This window comes from Zootoca vivipara, chromosome 7 (assembly GCF_965207765.1).
Source record: "Zootoca vivipara chromosome 7, rZooViv2.hap1.1, whole genome shotgun sequence".
Taxonomy (NCBI): Eukaryota; Metazoa; Chordata; class Lepidosauria; order Squamata; family Lacertidae; genus Zootoca; species Zootoca vivipara.
This window is the reverse complement of record NC_142590.1, coordinates 94,523,727-94,546,533: the sequence shown is the minus strand read 5'-3', so window position 1 is coordinate 94,546,533 and position 22,807 is coordinate 94,523,727. Positions and strand designations below refer to the sequence as shown.

General features: G+C 55.4%; 1 protein-coding gene and 1 long non-coding RNA gene across 3 annotated transcripts; one reads left to right on the top strand and one right to left on the bottom strand.

Annotated features, from left to right (window-relative positions):
- Positions 1-1,459: 1,459 nt before the first annotated feature.
- Positions 1,460-3,570, bottom strand: LOC118089519 (uncharacterized). Its single transcript, XR_004693121.3, has 2 exons — positions 3,351-3,570; positions 1,460-2,235 (listed from the first exon to the last, which is right to left on the bottom strand). It is a non-coding gene; the product is annotated as an uncharacterized LOC118089519 (long non-coding RNA).
- A 282-nt stretch (positions 3,571-3,852) lies between these two features.
- On the top strand, positions 3,853-22,065 carry ZNF335 (zinc finger protein 335). Of its 2 annotated transcripts, none has more exons than XM_035123861.3 (29): positions 3,853-3,983; positions 5,624-5,722; positions 6,324-6,538; positions 6,904-7,177; positions 7,343-7,420; positions 7,791-8,057; positions 8,892-9,032; positions 9,125-9,280; positions 11,605-11,854; positions 11,971-12,148; positions 12,942-13,054; positions 13,323-13,341; positions 13,642-13,758; positions 14,083-14,159; positions 14,279-14,439; positions 15,093-15,325; positions 15,425-15,518; positions 16,725-16,822; positions 16,910-17,121; positions 17,862-17,970; positions 18,116-18,481; positions 18,915-19,057; positions 19,168-19,310; positions 20,078-20,166; positions 20,300-20,380; positions 20,720-20,803; positions 20,896-20,961; positions 21,133-21,214; positions 21,531-22,065. In XM_035123861.3, exons 3-29 carry the CDS (start codon positions 6,332-6,334, stop codon positions 21,647-21,649), a joined length of 3,957 nt encoding a protein of 1,318 aa, XP_034979752.3. In that variant the 5' UTR covers positions 3,853-3,983; positions 5,624-5,722; positions 6,324-6,331; the 3' UTR covers positions 21,650-22,065. The 2 variants fall into 2 exon arrangements, with proteins under 2 accessions (XP_034979752.3, XP_060133418.2); XM_060277435.2 differs by having other exon boundaries at positions 15,422-15,518.
- The last annotated feature ends 742 nt before the right edge of the window (positions 22,066-22,807 follow it).

The window sequence follows — 22,807 nt, the reverse complement described above, 5'->3', positions numbered from 1 at the left end:
TACGGACCTTTGTAGGCAAGGTGATGTCTCTGCTTTTTAAGATGCTGATCTTCTCCAATTTTAAAAGATGATGTTGTTAAGGTGCTACACCCAATATGCCAGCAAGTTTGGAAAACTCAGCAATGGCCAGAGGATTGGAGAAGATCAGTCTACATCCCAATCCCAACAACTAAACAACAACAAAAGGAGAGACTACAATGCACAGCGCAGAAATCAAAACTATGGAACTCAATCCCACAGGAGGAAGTAATGGCCACCAACTTAAATGGCTTTAAAAGTGGATTAGACAAATTCACGGAGGAAGAGAGGGTTATTGATGGCCACTGGCCAGGATGGCTCTGCTCTGCCTCCACAGCTGGAGGCAGCAAGGCTTCCGAACAACAGTTGCTAGAAACCACGGGCCTCCTCTGAGCAATAGCATTTGGTATAACTCTGAGTCCTAGCACTTTGGAGTTTTCAGAGCAAGACTTCAGCTGAACCCCAAAGGAACTAAATAAAAAAATTCATCCCAGTAGCACCTTAGAGACCAACTAAGTTTGTTATTGGTATGAGCTTTCATGTGCATGCACACTTCTTCAGATATCTAACTTAGTTGGTCTCTAAGGTGCTACTGGAATGATTTTTTTTATTTCGTTTTGACTACGGCAGACCAACAAGGCTACCTACCTGTACCCAAAGGAACTGTGCACAAATGTCAGCATTTTGAGACTGTTGGTTTTCATTCTCAGGTCACACAGTAGATAAACAGAATCCCCCTTCCCAAAATAATGTTATACCTCTGGCCATGCCAAGCCACCAAGAGCCTCTCCTGGATGTGGCTGCAATTGTTCCATCCACCTTTTTTGAGACACGGAACCTCTGTGCACTATGCAGAAGACTATAAGGTCCAAATATTGTGTCACTTTCTGACAGCATCTCTCCCATTTTATGGAAGCAAGTTAGTTATAAACACTCCAGCTCTTCTGCAGGCATTTTCTGGAGGGACCCTCTTCTCACTTCTCTGAGAAAGCACCCAAGGGGGTGTCATGCAATATCTCCCTGCCAGCCACCCAATCCTGAAGAAGTGCATTAAGTAACCCTTAGGTGACCAAACTACTCAAGACACACAACATTTCCAGCTCAACATGACAATCCTCTGGAGCACTCACAAGACAGGGAAGTGGTGGGTCTAAAACAGAGACCCTGGCAGAAATGGGGGGGGCGCGGCAGCAGAGACCCAAACTGAACACTCCAGACCTAACAGGTTTGGTGAGCTTCTGGCCTTTCTGCAGTTTCAAAAAAAAGGGTCCGCAGCACAGCCAGGAAGTCCTGCAAGGTGTCGCTGTTTTTGCTGCCTTTAATCCCAAATTACTGTACTTTTCCGTGTGCAAGACAAGGCATTTTTAATTAAGAAACTAGCTGTATCCAGCCACGCGTTGCTGTGGCTCAGTCTGTAAAATGGAAAAGAAAAGAGAAAGCGTAAGTTTCTAACATGTTTAATTTCACAATGCTTGTGGGTATACAATTATTTTTTTTTTGCTTGCCAGATATACCGCCGAATCAAAGCATTTCCTATCTAACATCAGGAAATACAACTAATGCTTCCAAATGACGTCATTCGGCGCAGAAATCGTAACAGCTCAATTCATGCCAACTTTCAAAGTGAAAGGACAAATTTATCATAAAGCCGGCTCCCTGCTTCTGTTCCCAGATGGCTCTGGTGGCTCTCCAAGTTGAGGCAGTTTAATTTTTCCAGCGGCGTAAAGCATTCCTTTCATTTCTTCATTCAATTTCAGACCCTTGCAATGAGTACACACTTCACCCATAGTGCTGATGAGAACATGCTGGCTTAAACTATAATCATCAGCTGGGTTGTACTGGAATACAAGGCAATTGTAATCCCGTGATTGGTGAGCACGGAGTCGTGTTTGACGCTGATCTGTTTCTCGTTGACGTCTTTCAGCCACTCTCAGTCTGTTGCGTTCATTCTGCTGATAACGAAGGCGATCTGAAGCTGCAGAACGCACTTGCCGTGCTCGCAACCGTGCATCCTCAAGTCTGGCTGCACGTCGCTCTGGTGTTTCCTCAGCACGTATTTGAGCCATTCTTTGTCTCTTTTGCTCGTTCACTGATGCCCGTTCTTCCTCAGTTCGATTTGCAATTACTCGTCGCGTTGCTTGCGCTTTGCGAGTACGGCGACCTAAGTTTGATCTTCTGCGAGACATTATTTTGATTAACTAAAGCAGATCGATTGCACTGAAAAAGAAGAAAGTAACTTATAACAAAAAACATATAAAATTGCAAAACATTAAAAAGGGGAAAAACATGAACTAAAAAACAAAGAAAAAAATACTAACAAAATATTTCAATTCAAATGCAGATCAATCGACAAAGCTCAATTTCACTGCCAATTGCACTGAAAAATAAGAAAAACAGTTTAAAAAAGAAATGAAAAACAATACAACAATAAAAAATAAACTATACAGTACTCACGAAATGAACAGCATGGTAAACGACACAGCTCAATTCCAACGCCATGCCACATGAAATAATTAAATCAAAATTAAAATAAATCAAAATCTATGAAAATTCAATTTAACAATGCAATCAGAAACATTGAAATGGAATCATAAAATTGGAAATTGTAAATGCATCGTAAATCAGAAACATTGAATAGGAATCCTTAAATATTTAGTATAGCGTGTGTTGCTTTTACAGTACATCCAACAGATGGTGCTGTTTTTCAAAAAAAGTACTGTATAAGAGTAGGTACAAAAACACGTGCGTATTCGAATGCAACGTTGTGTCAAAATTTCAAAGCAATTGGTGAAGAACTTTTTGGAGATTTAAAATTTTGAACAAATGAACAGTTACATTTTTATTTATATAGAGAAGATATAGATAGATTAGGTTAAAATTTGGGGGTCATCTTCTACATGGATAGTGCATGGGGTGGGGGGGGATGTGGGATTGGTTGGCGCTGTGAGTCAGAGATTGTCAGTGGCTATTGTGTGTGTTGCTGGTGGCTGCGGCAAGGGCTGGTGTTGATATGCTGTCGCTGCGGCAATCGGGTGGGTGATTGGTGGCGAGGGGAGACGATCTGTGGTTTATGCAACATGTACAGCGTAGGTCAGGCGGGTGCTCAATTTCTTGCAATCCCCCCTAAAAAAAAGCTCAACAACTCAGGGCAATCTTTTTTTCTTAATTTTGAGTCCCCCAAAACAGGGGGCGTGTTATACACTAAGGTGTATTATACACGGGAAAAGACTCTATGTCAGCAGTAGTGGAGATTTTTGAATCTAACGTAGAGAAATGCCGCTGCTTTGCAGGGCTTCTTCAGTCTGTTTTCTGGGAATCCTTACATACCGTACCTGAAGCTTTGGGGCGAGGGGGGTGACAGCGGTCTGGGTGCCTCAGAGGCAGAGCCAGCGAAGACCCTGCTGCTCCCCGTTGCCCCTTCCAAAGGGGGCCACGCGGAAAGACTTCCAGGCCCAACGCCTGAGGCGAGCCATGCTGCCCAAGACGGGGGCTCCGGCTCCCCCGAGAAGGCTCCCCTTGGCCTGGCGCGCCGAGAACAGTCACCAGGCAGCGCGGCTCTGAGGGAGCGGAGACTCTTCCGCCCCGGCACGTGACACCGAGCGATCATGTGACGCGCGCCGCACGCCCTTACTTTCACCTCGCGCACTTACGTAAATGACGCCCTCAAAGCCTTCCGCGGAGAAAAAGTAGTCCCCCACGGGCCGCGAGATTTCCCCGAGAAAACGGCCGGCTTTATGCTTCCCCTGACGAGTGAGCAACCAGGCCCCGGGGGGAAGAAGCGGGAGCAGCGCCGCCGCCCGCCCGGCGCCGCCGCGCGCTCGGAAGTAGTCCCGGCGTCGGCCGGGGTCCGGCGGAAGAATCCCTCCGCCGGGCGAGGGAAGCGGCGATGGCGACTTGGCGGGTGCCGGGCCGGAGGGAGCCGGCGGCTGAGGGGCCACGGGGGTGTCTTGGAGAGGCCCCCGGAGGTAAGGAGGCTGCGGCGGCGCGGAGGGTCCCAACAGCCCTTTGGTCCGTCTCCGGGCGTCGGGCGAGGGGAGGGGGCCTTGCGCAAGATGGCGGCGGGAGGGCCGAGGTGGAGACGGGGGCTCAGGCAGCGCCGAGGGCAGCCTGCCTCGGACAAGGCCCCGCGGGAGGGAAGGAAGAGCGGCGGCAGCCGGAGCCAGAGCGGCGCGCGCACACTCCTCACCCCCCCCACGCACATTACGCGAGGGCGCTGGGCCAATGGGGGCGGGGAGCGCGCGCCGGGAGCGCCAATAGGAGGAGGGGGGGCGCCCTGGCCTCTCCAGGTGCATCGTGGGAGAATCTCCCCTTCCCTCCGCGATGGGCGACCCTGGAGCGGGTCCCAAGCAGCGGCTGCCTCCTCGTGGAATCATAGTTGCAAGGGACCCCCGAGGTCATCTAGTCCAACCCGCTGCAAAGCAGGAATCGGCAACATTTGTCCCTCCCCCCCCCGCACAGCAGGGGGAATGATTGGCCTCCCAACTCCTGCTCAGGGCAAAAACCCTTCTCCGCCCTTGATCTGCTCCAGCCTCAAAGGCTGCCCTACACAACTTTGGTCTTTGCAACCAGCAATTCAGGGAGCCCAGCAAGGAGTGCTCTCGGATACCTGCTTGCCTGGCTTCCTCCCCCATGGGGTGAATTGTGGGTTGCAAACCCCGACACTGTGCAGGGCAGCCTCCCAGATCCTAGTCTGATACTCTAACCACTATGCCACCACACCAATATGAGCAACTTAGGCGCTCAGCCATAGGAGCACCACTTTTCTTTCTACTTAGATCAAGCTGGACTCTGGGATTTCTGGACAAGCAATATTCCTCTGGCAGCTTGTTCAGTTTTCCATTAAATTTTAGTGGTTAAACTGGGCGGATGCAGAGCTGGGTGTCGGGGGTGGGGGGCAATAAGCAAACCAAGGCACAGGGTCACCCGGACTCCAAACCTAGTGCCTAGCAAGCTAAAGTTTTCCTGCCCAAAGGGACATGTAGGGTGACAAGCAGACTCTGGAGGTGGCAAAGTAATGAGATTGTCATTCAAACATTAGTTACTTTCCTGCTGCCAATATATCACATTAGAGATTAGGGGATACACCAGTTGCTTGCTTCTTTCATCTTTGGTTCCCTGATGGAACAAAGAACCTGGAATTTGGAGCACATCTTGTGTCTTTGAAGACATCCAGGTCAGAGATAAGCCCGATTGTATGAAGCTGTGTTGTGGAACGCAGGGAGAGCCCTGCAGCTGGATCCATGTAGCCCAGCATTTTGCTTTTAAAAGTGGCAGCCAGGTGCCCCAATGAGAAATCCTTCAAGCACAATGCAAGCTCAGCAGTCTTCTCTTGCACCTCAGAATGTCAGAAGAGCCCATCTCGTCCAGCATCCTCTTTGTGGCCAGGTAGATGCCTCTTCTGGGAGGCCCCACAGGCAGGATCTCTCCCTGCCCTTTGGATTCCCAGCAGCTGGTATTTAGAGTCATACAACATCTGATCCCAGGTCCCTCTGATCCAGCCATCATGACTAGTAGCCCCTGGTAGCTTTATTTTCCGTAGGTTTCTTTAAGTCCTCTTATTAAAGCCTTAGGTTTACTGTCTCCCGTCTCCTCTCTCCTTGCCTAGTCTGAAATGCCCTCGGTGTTGGTCGCTTTCTGGCTTCACTCAAGCACAGTTAGAGGAATTGTATCTGGCTCTGGCTGTAGTTGGGATATCCCCATTCAGGTATGTGCCACAAATATGTACCATGCGGCAGACAGGCAAGATAGTTCCTTGGCTTATCATAAGGGGGGCAAGATGGCACACCAAGGAGTGTTGAACTGGCTTGGGTGCTAGGTTTGCAAGAGAGCTTCAGAAATATGACTTGGAAAGAGCTGGCATGGATTAGCATTGATTCCAGTGGGAGCCAGTGTGGTGTAGTGGTTAAGAGCGGTAGACTCCTAATCTGGGGAACCGGGTTCGTGTCTCCGCTCCTCCCCATGCAGCTGCTGGGTGACCTTGGGCTAGTCACACTTCTCCGAAGTCTCTCAGCCCCACCCACCTCACAGGGTGTCTGTTGTGGGGGAGGAGGGGAAAGGAGAATGTTAGCCGCTTTGAGACTCCTTTGCGTAGTGATAAAGCGGGATATCAAATCCAAACTCTTCTTCTTCTTCCATTCCTGATTTTTTTTTTGCCGGGGAGGTCCTGTTGCCCGGGCTCTTTTACAGAAGCTTCTGTTTCTGGTTCCACCTTTCACTGATGGGCAGTGTCAATTGCCACATCCCAGTAGGGGGCGGCTGAAGATTGGGGTTTCTTCCCACCATGACACACACCCTCTTCTTTCCAGACTTGGCCATGGAAGCGGAAAATGAAGTGGAGAGCAGCAGCGATGCTGCCCCTCGGCTGGGACAGCAGGAGGAACCCTCCGAGAGCGGCCTTGGCATGGAGCCTTCAGAGACCATGTCTGCAGACAGCAGCGATGCCGCCTCAGTGCCTGTCACCGTCTCGGAGGCAGATGAATCCGGGGTCGGCCAGAGCTCGGACAGTGGAGGGATCTCCTTGGTATGGACCAAGTCTCTCTTGCCTCTTTTGGGCCAGGTTTTTTGCCAGGGTGGGGGACGCAGCAGGCCAGGCCCATTCCACAAGAGCGGAAGATAGCAAGTCTGACCTGGTAGAAGTCTCCTCCTGCCTTTCCTCATAGAATGATAGATTTGCCTTTATTTATTTGTGTAGAGTTGGAAAGGGACCCTTAGGGTCATCTAGTCCAACCCCCTGCAATGTAGGAATTGCAACTCAAGAGTCTCTGACAGATGGCCACCTCAACTGTTCTTCAAATGCTCCTAGGAAGGAGTGCCCACCACGTTCCCCTCTCTGCCACCTCTGAGTCGAGTTCCAGGCTCTCTCTCTTCCCCCTCTCTGCCTCGCAGGCCGAAATACCGGAGAGCAGCTCCAGCACGGACGCCTTGCCCAGGGCCTACCTGCCGGACTCCTCCTCCATCGCGCCGTCCACCCTGGTCTCCAGCGTCTCCACTGTGAGCCAGTCCGCCCTGGTCTCCCAGTCTCCGCAGGGCCTCGTCCACTCCAGCATCCTCGCAGAAGGGGCTCCCATCGTCTCCAACTCCACGGCCTCCACCTCCTCGGATCTGAGTGCTGCCATTGACAAGATCATAGAGTCCACCATTGGGCCAGACATCATTCAGCGTGAGCAGGGAGAGGGCTGTGCGCAGGGAGTCCGTGATGGGAGGGTGCAGAGGGAGGCAGAGGGAGCAAATGGCAGTCACTTCTCACAGCCATTTTGAGGAGGTGCCTCCAAATATGCCGTTGGGCACAGGAGCTGATGCTGGTCCTATTTATTCCCTGGTCCAGGCTGCATTGCTGTGACAAGTGAGGAGGACGGTGGGGCCCAAACCACCCAGTACCTCATCCTGCAGGGGCCAGATGATGGTAAGGAAAGGGTCTTAGTCATCCATTTCTTTGCCTTTCTATCCCACCCTTTTCTCCAAGGATCTCCCTCTCCTCGTGTGATCCCCACAACAACCCTGTGAGGTTGGCCGAGGGGGGGATTCAAACCGTCTCCCAGGTCGTATCCTGACACTCTTAACCACTGCACCTCACTGGCTCCAGCTGGTTGTGGTCTACCTGCCTTGCTTCCTTCCTCTCTGGCCGGGAGCAGAATGCGGAGGCAGCCTCAGCCTCTGCCGCTCACAGACTGCCATGGCCTGAGGGCTCCCTCCTGGCCAGCCTAGAGAGGAGGGAAGGTGTTGGGAGGAGCTCTCCCTTGACCTGGCGCCTGCCCTCGCTCCCTCTGCCGCAGGGGCCCCTGTGATATCCCATATGGCCAGCTCCGCCCTGGCCCGCAGCTTGGCCGTCGAAGCCCTTGCGGACGGCCCCACCTCGACATGCGTGGAGCACCCCGGGCCTCTGGAGCCGCTGGACCAGTCGGAGGAGCCTGACCTGGAGAGCCTGGAGGAGCTGATGGAGGTGGTGGTGGTGCAGCAGTTCAAATGCAAGATGTGTCAGCACAAGAGCGCCTCCAAGAGGGTCCTCATCCAGCACATGAGGGAGCGCCACTTCCAGCCAGGTGAGTCGGGCTCGGCCAGGGCTCATCAAGCTCCAGGGGCGGAGTGGAGTTTTTGGAGCCGTTTGTAGAATCAGAGTTGGAAGGGACCCCCAAGGGCAATGCAGGATTGGTGCACGAGGGCATGACATCGGCTCTTGCGCAGGCTTGCCAAGAGAACTCTGGCTCTGCACCACGAATGTATCAGCTTCTCTAGTTCGTGTGCAATCCACTTTAGCCATGGGGGGGGGCTAGGGTTAGCAATAGGAGAGGGAGGGGAGGTTCTGTGGCACAAACAGAAGTCCTCGTGTGGCCAGGGCAGCATAAGAACAGAAGAAGAGTCTGTCCGGATCAGGCCAATGGCCCATCTAGTCCAGCATCCTATTTTCACAGTGGCCAAACAGATGCCTCTTTTGGAAACCCACAAGCAGGATTTGAGCACAAGAGCATAACTATCCCTGCTGTGGTTTCCAGCAACTGGCATTCAGAGCAGAGCCATCCTGGCTAGGAGCCCTCGATAGACCCCCCCCCCTCCTCCATGAGTTTGTCTAATCCTCTTTTAAAACCCTCCAAGGTGGTGGTCTTCACTGCCTCCTGTGGCAGGGAGTTCCATAGTTTAACTCTGCATGAGGAAAGACTTTATTTCATCCACCCAGAGTCTTCCAATGCTCGGTACTGTTGGGCATCCACAAGTTCTAGCGTCATGAGAGAGCGGGGGAAAGACCTTTCTCTCTCCAATTTCTCGAGACCGGGGAACCTTTTCTAAACTCTGCTGCTTGCAAGTCAAGCTGCTGTACGACGGGAGAGATGGGAGGAGCACAACATATGGACTGAATCGTGCTGTTTCCTCCCCTCTAGCGTCAGCCACCGGGGTGAAGAAAGGGCGCCCCCGGAAGGGGGCTCCTGTGCCCAAGGCCCCAGAAAAGAGGAAGGCAGAAGAAGCAGAGGAGGAGGAGGAAGACGACATTGTGGACGCAGGGGCTATCGATGACCCTGAAGGTATTTCTCACGCAAACCCTCCCCTGGCTCCGCTGCCCTCCCTTTCTCCCCCGCCCAGCTCACCTGGGCCTGCCTTTGCCACTCTTCCACAGGAGACAGCGATTACAACCCAGCGGAGGACGAGCCCCGAGGGCGCCTGCCCAAGATCGGCAGCCGCCCTGTGCCCACGTCCAGCGAGGAGCGGCTGCGCCGGCGACCAGGACGGCCCCGCAAGTTCCCCTGCCTGGAGGTGGTCCCTCAGCCAGAGGGTAAGCAATGGTGGCGGAGCAGAAATGCACACAGAGGTGCGCTCCGAGGCGCAAGGTCGGCCCCACCGGCACAGCATGGCAGATTCTCCATTTTCCAAGTCATCGCCAAATTTAGGGCCAAAGTGAACTTCCAGTTGCTGTCTGCATATCAGAAACGGAGCTTTTCAGATTCGCCGGGGGATGCTTTGGCGCCCCGTTGGAATTCGGTGGGGCTACTCGAAAGCAAATTTGCATTGTTGCAAATAAGTGTGATTCACAGTAGGGCCGTTTCTTCTACTCAGCTGCTGGTACGAGGTTGGCAGGGCTTGCTGCCTTTGAGGGAGCCTCGCTCAGATCCCCCTCTGCCCCCTGCGGGTCGAATCACGAGGGGAGCAAGGCAGTGGCACCAAGCAAAGACACGGAGAAGGTCCCCTGGAGCATCAGTTTGTTCCAGATCCCTGTCAGGTTGCATTTCCTGGTGCAGAAAGTATTGATCTGATGTGTAGAGAGATCTTTCCTATTCCAAGTAGTTCAGGAAGGTTCTGGAAGTTTCTCTGTGTGAAAGAAGCAAGCAGAAGGTTCCTGATGTTTGGATTATTCCTTCAGAGAAGCTGAGTACAGCTGGTGTAAACTAGTTCTGTTATGTCTTCTGTCAAGGTCAGGCTGACTATAATAATAAGGCCAGAAGGAGCCTGGGCTTCACTTTTTCTTTCTATCTCTTTTCCCTCTGGTGTGATGTTTTGTACAGTTGTTGTTGTTTAGTCGTTTAGTCGTGTCCGACTCTTCGTGACCCCATGGACCATAGCACGCCAGGCACTCCTGTCTTGCACTGCCTCCCGCAGTTTGGTCAAACTCATATTCGTAGCTTCGAGAACACTGTCCAACCATCTTGTCCTCTGTCGTCCCCTTCTCCTAGTGCCCTCAATCTTTCCCAACATCAGGGTCTTTTCCAAGGATTCTTCTCTTCTCATGAGGTGGCCAAAGTATTGGAGCCTCAGCTTCACGATCTGTCCTTCCAGTGAGCACTCAGGGCTGATTTCCTTCAGAATTGATAGGTTTGATCTTCTTGCAGTCCATGGGACTCTCAAGAGTCTCCTCCAGCACCATAATTCAAAAGCATCAATTCTTCGGCGATCAGCCTTCTTTATGGTCCAGCTCTCACTTCCATACATCACTACTGGGAAAACCATAGCTTTAACTATACAGACCTTTGTCAGCAAGGTGATGTCTCTGCTTTTTAAGATGTTGTCTAGGTTTGTCATTGCTTTCTCCCAAGAAGCAGGCGTCTTTTAATTTCGTGACTGCTGTCACCATCTGCAGTGATCAAGGAGCCCAAGAAAGTAAAATCTCTCACTGCCTCCATTTCTTCCCCTTCTATTTGCCAGGAGGTGATGGGACCAGTGGCCATGATCTTGGTTTTTTTGATGTTGAGCTATGTAGTGTTAAAGTTTAGACTTATTGTAAGTTATTGTAAGTTTAAGTTAACTCTGCTGCAACTGGATTTCTTATGGACAGGGCCAATCCTGAATGTATTGCAGGCTCCCTCAACCTCGGCCCTCCAGATGTTTTGAGACTACAGTTCCCATAATCCCTGCCCACTGGTCCTGCTAGCTAGGGATCATGGGAGTTGTAGGCCAAAAACATCTGGAGGGCCGAGGTTGAGGAAGCCTGATGTATTGGATTTCTAACCCTTATGCTCATTTGCCTTCAGTAGCAGTAAAGCTCTGCTGGATGAAATATTCATTGCCTCTGGTCTATTTTGGGGGGGAATCCTGCAGCTATACATTGGATTTCGGCTCTGGATCAATAGGAGCAGAATTCAATGACACTCCCATGGGATAGCCCTTAACACATTTGGAGATGACTCCTCTGTCACCTGTCAGTCGTCTCTTCTCCAGGCTAAATAGTTCTCATCCTGGTTTTTTTATGCTCTCTTTCCCTCCCCCTCCTCCAATTAACACAATGCTGTTCCTGGATTGGCTTTGCGCTTGCTGTGCCTTCAGGCCCCCTCCCCTTCCTTAGAATCATAGAGTTGGAAGAGACCACAAGGGCCATCCAGTCCAACCCCCTGCCAAGCAGGAAACACCATCAAAGCATTCTTGACATATGGCTGTCAAGCCTCTGCTTAAAGACCTCCAAAGGAGGAGACTCCACCACACTCCTTGGTAGCAAATTCCACTGCCGAACAGCTCTGACTGTCAGGAAGTTCTTCCTAATGTTTAGGTGGAATCTTCTTTCTTGTAGTTTGAATCCATTGCTCCGTGTCCGCTTCTCTGGAGCAGCAGAAAACAACCTTTCTCCCTCCTCTATATGAACTAAGCTGGCTGGCTGTTTCCCTTGGGCAGGTGGCGACGCAGAGCCCGTGGTCTCATCCCAGGGCCTCCCCCAGGGTGACCCCCAAGGCCCCGAGGCGGCCAGCTCCTCGGACCAAGTGCCTGTTGGGGGCGAAAGCCACGTGGAGCCGGCTGTGAGCCAGTCCGACTCTGAAAACAGGGACCCCTCCTCCTGCGAGAAGCTGGAAGCGCTCCCCCGCCGGCGTGGCCGTCCCTCCCACCGCTTCCTGGGCAAGAAATACCGCAAGTACATCGGGCGAAGGTGATTGGTGGGGACAGCAGGTGGGGCTGGTTCCGTGGGGCCCCTTGGGGCTCCCTGCAAGAGACCCTTGGGGCTGGGCTCTCTGCGCTGAGCGCCCCTGTGATTTCATGCCGCAGGTACTGCTACAAGTCGGCCAAGCCCTTGATGCGTCCCTACCTGTGCCGGATCTGCGGCTCCCGCTTCCTGACGCCTGAGGACCTGCGCTTCCATGTGAACTCGCACGAGGCCGGAGACCCCCAGCTCTTCCGCTGCCTGCAGTGCAGCTACCGCTCTCGGCGCTGGTCGTCCCTCAAGGTGAGCTGCTGGCCGCCTCCCTTCTCCCGAGCAGGTGGGAGGGAGACAAATAAATGGAGAGCAGGGGACATTTATGTCTTCATTTTCTCTTCCCCCACCTGCCTGTGTCTTCTGTCAAGCGACCGTTAAGTTGCAGGTCTGCTGCATAGAAAAGATCTATTAAAACATACGAACAATCAGTTTGTACAATCAGAGCGTCACAGCGCAAGGCCTTTCTTTAAAAGCAATCTGTTCCCCAAAGCCGGTTGGAACAAGAAAGCCTCTGTCTGCCGGTGGGAGGACAGCAAAGAGGGAGCCAGTATAACTCCTCTAGGCAGGCAGTTCCAAACATATATGAATATATATATTCATTTGAAGTAACAAAATATGATGCAGAACAAAAAATGAATTATAAAAACAGTTCTAACTTAAAAGATGAACTCCTTCGCATGAGGCAGCTCTGTGCTCGATATACCTTTATCTTTTTACCTATATAGAAGAAATGAAGTTATTTGCAGGGGCTACTTTAAAGTGCAATAAGAAATCACAAGTCAAAAGTGAAATATTTATTTCATAAAATCTGCTTTTAGTCTATTGCTGTTTTTAACTTCTCTAAAACTTTGGAGAATTATTGTTGTCAGTTTTTCTCGGTGATAAGTTTGTTAGCATACTGCCCTTCAGCTGAAAATCTCAGGGCTGTTCACGGCATCAAAATCCATTATGAGCACAATCAGGCGGGATATAAACTTTCTGAAATAAGCTAGATGGAAGTGCCTGGCGCTCTGCTCCTCCAGCCTCCTCCTTCCCCTTGCAGGAGCACATGTTCAACCACGTGGGGAGCAAGCCCTACAAGTGCGAGGAGTGCGACTACACCAGTGTCTACAGGAAGGACGTCATCCGCCACTCGGCCGTTCACAATCGCGACAAGTAGGTGCCGCATGGGGCCCCCGGCAGACTCAGGCGGGCACCAGAGGGGTGGCAGCGGCTCCTGCTGCAGCCCTCAGCGGGGCCTCCCCTCCCATGTCCGGGTCCCTGGGTGGCTGTCTGTCAGGGCGTCTTCTTCGGCTGAGATTCCTGCATTGCAGGGCATTGGGCTAGATGTCCCCTGAGGGTCCCTTCCTCCTCTACGATTCTGTGATTTCTCGGTGGCCTCACCTGCTGCTTCTTTCCTTCCTGCCTTTGTTTTTGTTTTTAGGAAGAAGCGAGCTGACCCGGTGAGTGTCCTCCTTCGCCTCCACCTGACTCCTGCATTCGAATCTTTCTTGGTTCCCAAAAGGGGCGTTCCTTGCTGTGTGTGCCCTCGTGAACAACCCTGCGAGGGAGGCTGCTTCTCTTTGGGAACCGAGAGGATGTGACTTGGGCAAAGCCACACACAGAGTCCAGAGCAGGACCAGGAGGGGAGCTTCAGCCCCAGAATCAAGGCCAGCTCTCTGCTTCTCATGGGGTGGGGTGGGGGGTCTCTCTCTCACCCGAGCCAGACTGTTCTGATCATACCTTAATCTCTCTCTGGGCAGCCCCCCAAGAGGAGTTCCTTCCCCTGCCCCGTCTGCAGCCGCGTCTACCCCATGCAGAAGAGGCTCACGCAGCACATGAAGACGCACAGCACTGAGAAGCCCCACATGTGTGACAAGGTGGGTGTCGAAGCGGGGGGGGGGCTCTTCGGCTGATGCATTGTGCCTGGACATGGGGGGGGCAGGGGGCGAGGCCACCCATAGGGGCGGGGCACATCGTGGGTCCTCTGAGGAGTCTGCCTGCCTCCTCCCACTCAGCCACCCTACAGCTGGGGGGGGGGAGGCAGTGGGCGGGCCATTTGGGCAGCACGGAGCCTGTGGGCGCCCAAGCCACTGCGTCACTCCCAGGACTGCCAGCCGGCATTTTGTTGGACCACCCCCCCCCGCCCACCCCCTTCCTCTGCCCCTGCCTTGCGTGTCTTGAGCCCTTCCTCTCTCCTGCAGTGCGGGAAATCCTTCAAGAAGCGCTACACCTTCAAAATGCACCTGCTGACCCACATCCAGCCAGTGGCCAACCGCCGGTGAGCACCCCCTTGCGGGGTGGGGGGAGGAATAACGGGGAGCGGCAGCTGTGCACATATTCCGCCACCCCACCCCCATAGGCCCACGGTGATGGCTGTCTCCCCCTCCTCCCGGGCAGGTTCAAGTGTGAGTTCTGTGACCACGTGTGCGAGGACAAGAAGCTGCTCCTCAAGCACCAGCTGCTGCACATCCACGACAAGCCCTACCGCTGCAGCCTCTGCCCTTACGCCACCGTCCGCGAGGACTTCCTCCTCTCCCACATGGCTGTCAAGCACACAGGTGAGCAGCGCTCTCTCGCGCCATTGATCCAACTCGGCAAAGGGTCTCGGGCTCGCAAGATAAAAGCGCAAGGAAATAGTTAAGCCAGAAGCAACAAAGCCATAACACAAAAGGTATTGAAAAGGCTATGGAATATGAATCGGCCCAAGGCCTGGCTGAGGAGGAACATTTTCACCTGGCGCCTGCAGGCATAGAATGAAGGCACCAGGCAAACCTCAGACGGGGAGCCACTGCAGAAAAGGCCGCCCCCTGGACTTCACTTGGAGGAGGCACACAGAGAAGGGCAGAGGCAGATTGGGGGCAGCAGGACCAGCCCCCCACCCCCCTTGGCTGGCAGACAGCAGAGAGGACATTGCAGGAAGAGGGCTGGTGCTCGCTCTCCCCTCTTCCGGGGAGGGTTCTAAGCAGAGGTTGGACGGCTGTCCTCCAGAGATTCTTCGGCTGAGGTGGGACCCGGTGGCCCTCCTGCAATTCTGTGTTTAGGGCTGTTCAATGGATGTGAACAGTCCCGCTGGGCTTTTTTGGAATCCTGCCTCCCACAAAAAGGAAAGGGGGGGGCCCAGACTCTCTCCCCTCCCCCGCTTTCCAAGCTGTCCCGCCCCCCCTGCAAGACGGGCTCTGTCCTCACCCCACTGCTGCTGTCTTCCCTGCAGGCGGGAAGCCCTTTGCCTGCGAGTTCTGCCACTTCACCACCAAGCACAAGAAGAACCTGCGCCTCCACATCCAGTGCCGCCACGCGGAGAACTTTGAGGAGTGGGTGCAGCGGCACCCCGAGGAGCCCCCTTGCCGCCGCCGCCCCTTCTTCACCCTCCAGCAGATCGAGGAGCTGAAGCAGCAGCACAGCCAGGGCCAGGCGGCCGCGGAGGCAGCGCCTGCCAGCTCCCCCGTGAGTGCCCGGGCATCGCGCCCCCCCCCCTCTAATTTCTGCTGCCCCTTCCTTCCCACCAGCTCTGAGCTGACCTCGCCGCTTTCTCCCCTCCAGCAGGTTCCCTACCAACCTGCCCCAACCCCGCCTGCTCCAGAGCCCCCCATCCTCACGCAGGAGCCGCTGGAGGCAGCCACCATCATCTACGAGCCAGGTAGGGGCGGGCCCATCGGGTCCAGCATCCTCTTCTCACAGCGGCCAGCCAGGTGCCCCACTGAGAAACCCACAAGCAGGATCCGAGCACAAGAGCAGCCCTCTCCCCTCCTGTGGTTTCCAGCAACTGGAATTCAGAAGCAGATCATTGCCATCGTGGCTAGTAGCCAACAGTGGCCCTCTCCTCCTCCTCCATGAATTTGCCCAGTTCTCTTCCAAAGCCATCTAAGTTGGTGGCCGTCACTGCCTCCTGTGGGAGGGAGTTCCACAGTTTAACGCTGCACTGCACGAAGAAGGACTTCCCTTACCCCCCCCCCACACACACACACACATTTGGCTTCACTGGATGTCCACAAGTTCCAGTGTCACAAGAGAGGGAGGACAACTTTCCTCTATCCACTCTTTCCAAGCCTTGCAATGTTGCCTCTTACTTGCCATTCCCCAAAGCTAAAAGGTCCCAAATGCTGCAACATTTCTTCATAGGGGAGTCAGATTTTATTAGTCAACCAAATACCGGTTATAGCCAAAAAGAAACCTACAAAAAACACACAGGTCTCAAAAACATACAGCACATAGGGTTCTCACTCCACCCCCTTGATAATGTGGGTGGCCATCTCTTCTGAAGGCGTGTCCTGGAGCAGCAGGAGGGGAGAGAGAGAGAGAGAGAGAGAGAGCAGAAGGAACACTGCGGAGCTTAGAGCAGGAGGTCTCACATCAGAGTGTCATCATTCTGCCAGTATCGGAGGACCCAGCACCAAAAGAGCTTTTAAGATCACTGCCTTGCTTGGATGGAACTTGCGGGGTTTTAGCCAGCCTGCCTGCAACCGCATACAGTGGTACCTCTGCTTAAGAACAGTCTGGTTTAAGAACGATTTGGTTGACAAACTCCGCAAAACTGGAAATAGTGTCCCGGTTTGCAAGCTTTACCTTGGTCCAAGAACGGAAGCCGAACGGTGGAAGGGCACCGGCGGCAGGAGGCCTCATTAGGGAAAGCGCACCTCAGTTTAAGAACGGTTTTTGTTTAAGAACAGACTTCCAGAATGGATTAAGTTCGTGGTGGTGAGGTACCACTGTATTGTTTAAATTGCACCCGTTGTACATTGTACTGTACTCAAGGAAGCAAACCCTCCCTCCCTCGTGGCTGGCTAAGGGCATAGAAATGTCCGGAGCCAGAGCCCAGCTGACCTCCCTCTTGCTTCCCCCGCAGACGTCGAAGGCTCTGCTGAGCTGGCCACCCAGACGGCGCTGGACCTCTTGCTGAACATGAGCAGCCAGCGGGACCTGCCTGCCAGCAGCACCCTGGAGGTGAGGCTGGGGACCCCTTCGCAAGCCCCAGCTCCCTGCTGGGCCCTTCCAGCTGTGACCCACGGCTGCTTTCTGCACCCCCTGCAGGTGGCCGTGGTGAAGGCCTCCGAGCCCCAGGCGCAGCCGGAGGAAGAGGAGGAGGAGGAAGAGGCCCAGACCAAGGTGCTGACGCTGCACGTCACAGAGGAAGCAGCCCTGGACGGCGCCGAGATCCAGCAAGTCACCATCCCCTTCAGCAGCACGGCGGAGTACAGCATCATTGCCCCAAGCGAGGAGGAGGCCACCAGCACACTCTACGGGTGAGAGCAGAGCAGAGAAGCCAGGCAGAAGGGAGCTGGCCACAGGGAGTCGATAGCGAGAGGCAGCGCGGTGCAGTGCTTAGAGCGCCAGGCTAGGACCTGGGAGACCAGGGTTGGAATCCCCCACTCACACGAAGCTCACACGCCACCTGGCAACTCAGCCAGATGGGCAGGGAATAAATATTTTGTTTCTTTATTTTCTTATTCTTTTGTTAATTACTTGGACCATTCGCAGCCTCTCAGCCTCACCTACCTCACAGGGTGGGTGTGGAGATTAAATGAGGGAGCTTTGAGCTTCTTGCAAGGAAGGTGAGAGATAGGAGGTGGGGCTTGTAGGGCCTTCTCAGACCAAGGCTCGCTCTGCCTTCCTGCTGCCCCCGTGGCTTCAGGGTTTTCTCTGGATCCGCGTGATTTGGAAAGGAAGAGATCTGGGGTAGCTGAAAGACCCCCCTCACCCCCCTGGGCTCGCTCTCCTGCCTCTCTAAGAGCCTGCAGGGTCAGGAAAGTGGCCCACCTGGGCCAGCATCCTGTTCTCGCAGAGGCCAACCAGATGCCCCCAGTGGGAAACCCACAAGCAGGATCCGAGCGCAAGAGCAGCCCTCTCCTCTCCTGGGGCCTCCAGCAACTGGCCTTCCGAAGCATCGCTGCCTCCGGCCGTGAAGACAGAGCCCGGCCCTCCTGGCTAGGTGCCGTCAATAGGCCTCTGCTCCTCCATGAGTTTCTCTGATGTCTCTTGGCAGGGAGGGGGAGAGTCCCAGCGAAGTCGTCCAGGCGGTGGTCAGGAGCTGCACCCTGAAGGATGCTACAACTCCCAGCAGCACTCCAGAGAGCCAGCAGCACACTGTGGAGGTGAGGAGGAGGAGGAGGAGGAGGAGGAGGAGGAGGAGGAGGAGGAGGAGGAGGGGGCCTGTCTGTCGCCCAGGGAGGAGGGAGGCAGGTCCAGGTCCAGGTCCAGGAAGTGCCGCTCTAACCAGCCTCCCTCCTGTCCCTGCAGATGAGTGGGGAGCGGCCAGAGGCCCAGTGCAGCGTCCCGTGGCCTCTGGTCCAGTGCCTGGCCTGGCCGGCCCACAAGGCCGTTTCTCTGGCCCCCGCAGATCAGGAACCGGCCCCCGGCAAGGGCAGGCCTCCCACCAGGCAGGGGGCACCTAAGCAGGCCTCTGGCAACGACACTTCCCCCAAGAAGCTGCCGGAAGCCGCGGCGGGCAAGGTTCCCTCGGCCAAGAAGTTCTCCTGCAAGATCTGCATGGCGACGTTTGCGGGCCGAGCGGAGATGGAGAGCCACAAGCGGGCCCATGTTGGACCCAGCGCCTTCAAGTGCCCCGACTGCCCCTTCACGGCAGCTCTGTGGCCCGACGTCCGGGTAGGTGGAAGGGGGTCCCTTGCAAATGGAGGTGGAGGGGGCAGAATGGCCAGGGGAGAGAGGCCTGGCACAACTGCCCCTCTCCCTGGGTGGCAAGGGGGAGACAGAAGGGGAGGCTGCAGTTGGAGAAGCCCCTGGGCTCCCAAGCTGAGAGGGTATGGGGTGTCACCCTCTGAGTCACCCTTCAACAAGGTCTGAGGGTCCCCACTCAGTGCCACTGGGAAGGAACTGTGCTCTGTGTGGGGTGTGGGGAGGGCTCTTTCCTGGGGGGGGAAGAGGCTGGGCATGTGACTCATCCAAATTGTGGGGGTTGATTTACGGAGCTGCCCCATGGGAGGGCGAGGAGGAGGGGCCCCCGTGCTTCTCTCTCGGCTCCCTTCCTCCTCTGACCCGGTTTCTCCCTTCTCCCCCCCCCTCCCCACCCCCAAACCAGAGCCACATGGAGCAGCACGCCAGCCTCCGGCCCCACAAGTGCCAACACTGCAGCTTTGCCTCTAAGAACAAGAAGGACCTCCGGCGCCACACCCTGACGCACACCAACGAGAAGCCTTTCGCGTGCCACGTCTGTGGGCAGAGGTGGGCAAGGGGCGCTGCTGCTGCTGCCGCCAGCATTGGAAGGGGGGCATTTCCTTTCACACAGCAGAGCCACCTCCCCATCTCTCTCTTCACTGCTCTCTTCTCCGCAGGTTCAACCGCAATGGGCACCTGAAGTTCCACATGCAGAGACTGCACAGCACAGAAGGCGGGAAGCAGGTGGCTGAGCTGGCCCCCAGCGCCTCCCAGACCATCATCCTGAACAGCGACGACGAGGCCCTAGCCACACTGCAGAGTGAGCAGAGCAGAGACTCGGGCTCCCTTCCTCTCCCCGCTGCCCATCGGCCACGGGGCGGGCAAAGGGCATCTCTCTGCTCCTCTCGAGAGCCCCAAACTGGGGGCGGGAGGGGGAGGCAGAAGTGCAAAATGGCTCTCTGCACAGTCGAGACCAATGGTTCCCCAAGTGGGGTTACGTAGAGGGGCGCTAAGAGGCAAGGGGCCAGGTGGGAAGGGGGGGCTAGAGCCTTGATTAAAACACCTTTCCTGCGTTGTATTTAAAGTTTTACTGCTCTTTTCACTTGCAAGTGCATTTCCTTTGGCCACAAATGCAGGGGTTTAAAGTTCTGAGTTGTTGCAAGGTGGCCCATAATTGGCAACAGCTCTTGGTTTTCTTATAAATTAGGTGCTGTACACCTGTGGTAGGTGAGAGATTGCACCTGTCGGGCAAGCAGTTGCGTATGCGTTTCCTTCACCCTTACTTTGCCGTTAGTCAGAATGCATACAAATATTTTCCATGCAAGATTTTGGGTTTTTTGTGTTGCTTTCCAGGGGGCACCGGGGTGGGGGTGAGTTTGTGGAATCAAGGGGACGGTGACCCCCAAAAGGTTTGGGGAACTTGCAGCCTCTTGCATGTTGGAGACATTTGTGCCCCTGGGAAGACGGCCGTGGTGTGCCTTCCAACTGCACTCACCGGAGCGCTCTCTCTCTCTCTCTCTCTCTCTCTCTCTCTCTCTCTCTCTCTCTCTCTCTCTCTCTCTTCCCCCCCCCCCCCCATGCCAACAGCGACCCTGCAGTCCGGCCAGGAGAGGCTCCAGCAGGCCCTGGGGCAGGAGCGCATCCTCATGACGCAGGAGCAGAGCGTCCCCGGCCAGGTGAGGGGGGGCAAGCGGGCCAGAGTCCCGGGTCCCCTCCCTCCAGGCTTCTCCATCCCATGTGAATCTGGGTGTGGGGCGGCAGTGGAGGGTCTTCAGGCTCAGAGCTGAACCGCCTTGTGTCTCTCTTCAGGAGGATGCTGCCTACATCCAGGAGATCGTGACGACGGCAGACGGGCAGATGGTGCAGCACCTGGTGACGGCAGAGAACCAGGTAGGGAAGTGGCGATGGGAGCTGGCAGGAACTCAGAATGCCTTCAGGGTCTTCTTCATGCAGTGCGCAGCTAAACTGTGGAACACTCCTGCCGGATGCAGTGACGGCCAACAGCCTTTGAAAGGCTTCCATGAAATTTAGGAAGAAGAGGGCCCTCGATGAAATTGCTCTGCCTCCACGGAGGAGAGAGGGCTCTTGGTGTCGCATCCTGCTTGCAGGTTTTCCTTTGGAGCCTCCTGTTGGCATTGGCTGTGAGGAGAGGGTGCTGGGTCAGGTGGGGGCCCCTTGGCCTGATCCAGCAGACTCTTCAGACTCCTCTTGCTGTGCCTTCCCTCCCAGGTCCAGTACATCATCACCCAGGATGGCGTTCAGCACCTCCTGCCCCAGGAGTACGTGGTGCTGCCCGGGACGCATCACATCCAGGTGAGACCCAGTTGCCTGCCTGCCTGCCTGCCTGCCTGCCTTCCTCTCCCTGCCCCCTGCTCACCAGGTGAATCCGCATCTTGCTTTTCCAGGTGCAGGACGGCCAGATCACCCACATCCAGTACGAGCAAAGCGGTCAGTTCATGCAGGAGCCCCAGGTAGGAGAGGTGGGGCGTTTGGCAGGCCCTCTTCCCACTCCCTGTGTTTTTAGCAGGAGGGTTTGGAAGCTGATGGGCTTGGGCCCAGGGAAGGGGGCTGGGGTGTCTTTTTGGGGAGGGGCGATGGCTCCCAGGGCTGCTGCCCCACCCTGCCCGCTTCTGCCTCCGCAGATCCAGTATGTCCCCGTGTCGCCAGGACAGCAGCTCCTCACGCAAGCTCAGCTGGAGGCAGCAGCCCATTCGGCAGTGACAGGTGGGTACCGGGAGAGGGGGAAGGGGGGGCTGCACGGCCTCCGCCTCCACCTGCCTCTCTCAAATGTGGGTCCCCTGCTGCTGCTGCTGCTGCTGTTAAACTACAACTCATCCCAATCTAGCAGGACCAGGGGGCAGGGATGAGGGGAGCAAGAATGCCAATGGAGCCTGCTTAGTTTGCACAAGTTGCAGAATTTGGGCTGGGAGGGGGCACATTCAGCCTCTTGCTCAGCTGCCCCCTTCTGCCCCTGGTTTAACTGACCCCCCCCCAACACAGCTTCTTCTTACCTGTTTCCCACCCATCTCTTTCTCTCTAGCGGTGGCTGATGCCGCCATGGCCCAAGCGCAGGGCCCATTCAGCACAGACTGCGCAGCGGACCAGATCCACGAGCTCCAGCCGGGGGTCCACTATGACATCATCACATTGGCAGAGTAGCAAGGGGGACCTCGCCCTTCCCCTACCACCACCACCCCCCAAGCATGGACCTCCGCTTCCCCTTGGCTCTGTGGGGGACGAGAGGGGGCCTGGCTGTATTGGTGAACAGGATCAGCACCCTGTCTGGATTGTGCCTTCGCGCCACGACCAGGAACGCCGCGGGGCCCTGCGCTGCCAGGCTCAGTGTGCACTTGCCTCTTGGAAGGAGCTGCTTCCTGGGGCCTGGCAGGCCCAGCAGCCCCCACCTGCCTGCCTGCCCCCCGGCTGCCAGTAACTGAACTTGAAGCTGTGGGTGCTTGAGCACCAACTGTGGGCCTGTGGGGTGGGGTGGGGGTGCCTTCCCCCATGGTGTGGGGTGTTGCTTTGCTGGCCTTGACGGCGCTTCCCAATAAAGGCACAGGACTGCCTGGAAGCGAGATCTGTGTTGGCGCGGCCTCCCTCCTTCCTTTGTCTTTGCCACCTGCTCAGGTGACCTTGACTCTGGCCAGCCACAGCCCCCCTCCCTCTTCCCCCCACCCCTGGAATTAACCAACTGGTGAACAGGCCAAATCCCGTGTAACTCTCCCTCCAGTACAACCAGTGTCTCCCTGAGCCCGTCGCTTGGCAGTTGTTTACATGGGATTATAACAGCTAATCTGGGGCTTTAAGGAGGGCCATTTTTCATTATACTGATTATCTTCCGGGGGGGGGGATGCAGGGTGGCGACCCACCCAACTTCTGCAAGCAGCTTCTCATTCTCTCTTGCAGGAGGGGTGAGCAGGCTGCCAGGCAGGGTAAGAGTCTGTGAGAAAGGTCCCCATCTTCCTGCAAGCCCACAGCCTGGCCTCTCCTCCCTGTGGACTGAAGGGGCAAAGGGGTTTCAGATCAGGGAACCAAGCGGGGCAGAGTATGGCCCATTTCCCCCAGGAAGCTGGACAAGGGGCTTCATGTTCTGCTTGAGCGCCACGGGGAGGGTGCTGGTGCCCCCCAGGATCCTGGAAATGTAGGGCACCCCAGCTGTGGTTTCTGCCCGGCCAGTCGGCTCCAGCTGTGCCCTGGCATTAAAGCAGGTGCTGGGGGCCGGCAGCATTAGGCCCAGCTCCAGCTGTGTTGGGAGAAGCGGAGCTTGCGCCTAGATTACAGACCATTATCTAATAAAGCCAGATTGGCAGACAGCAT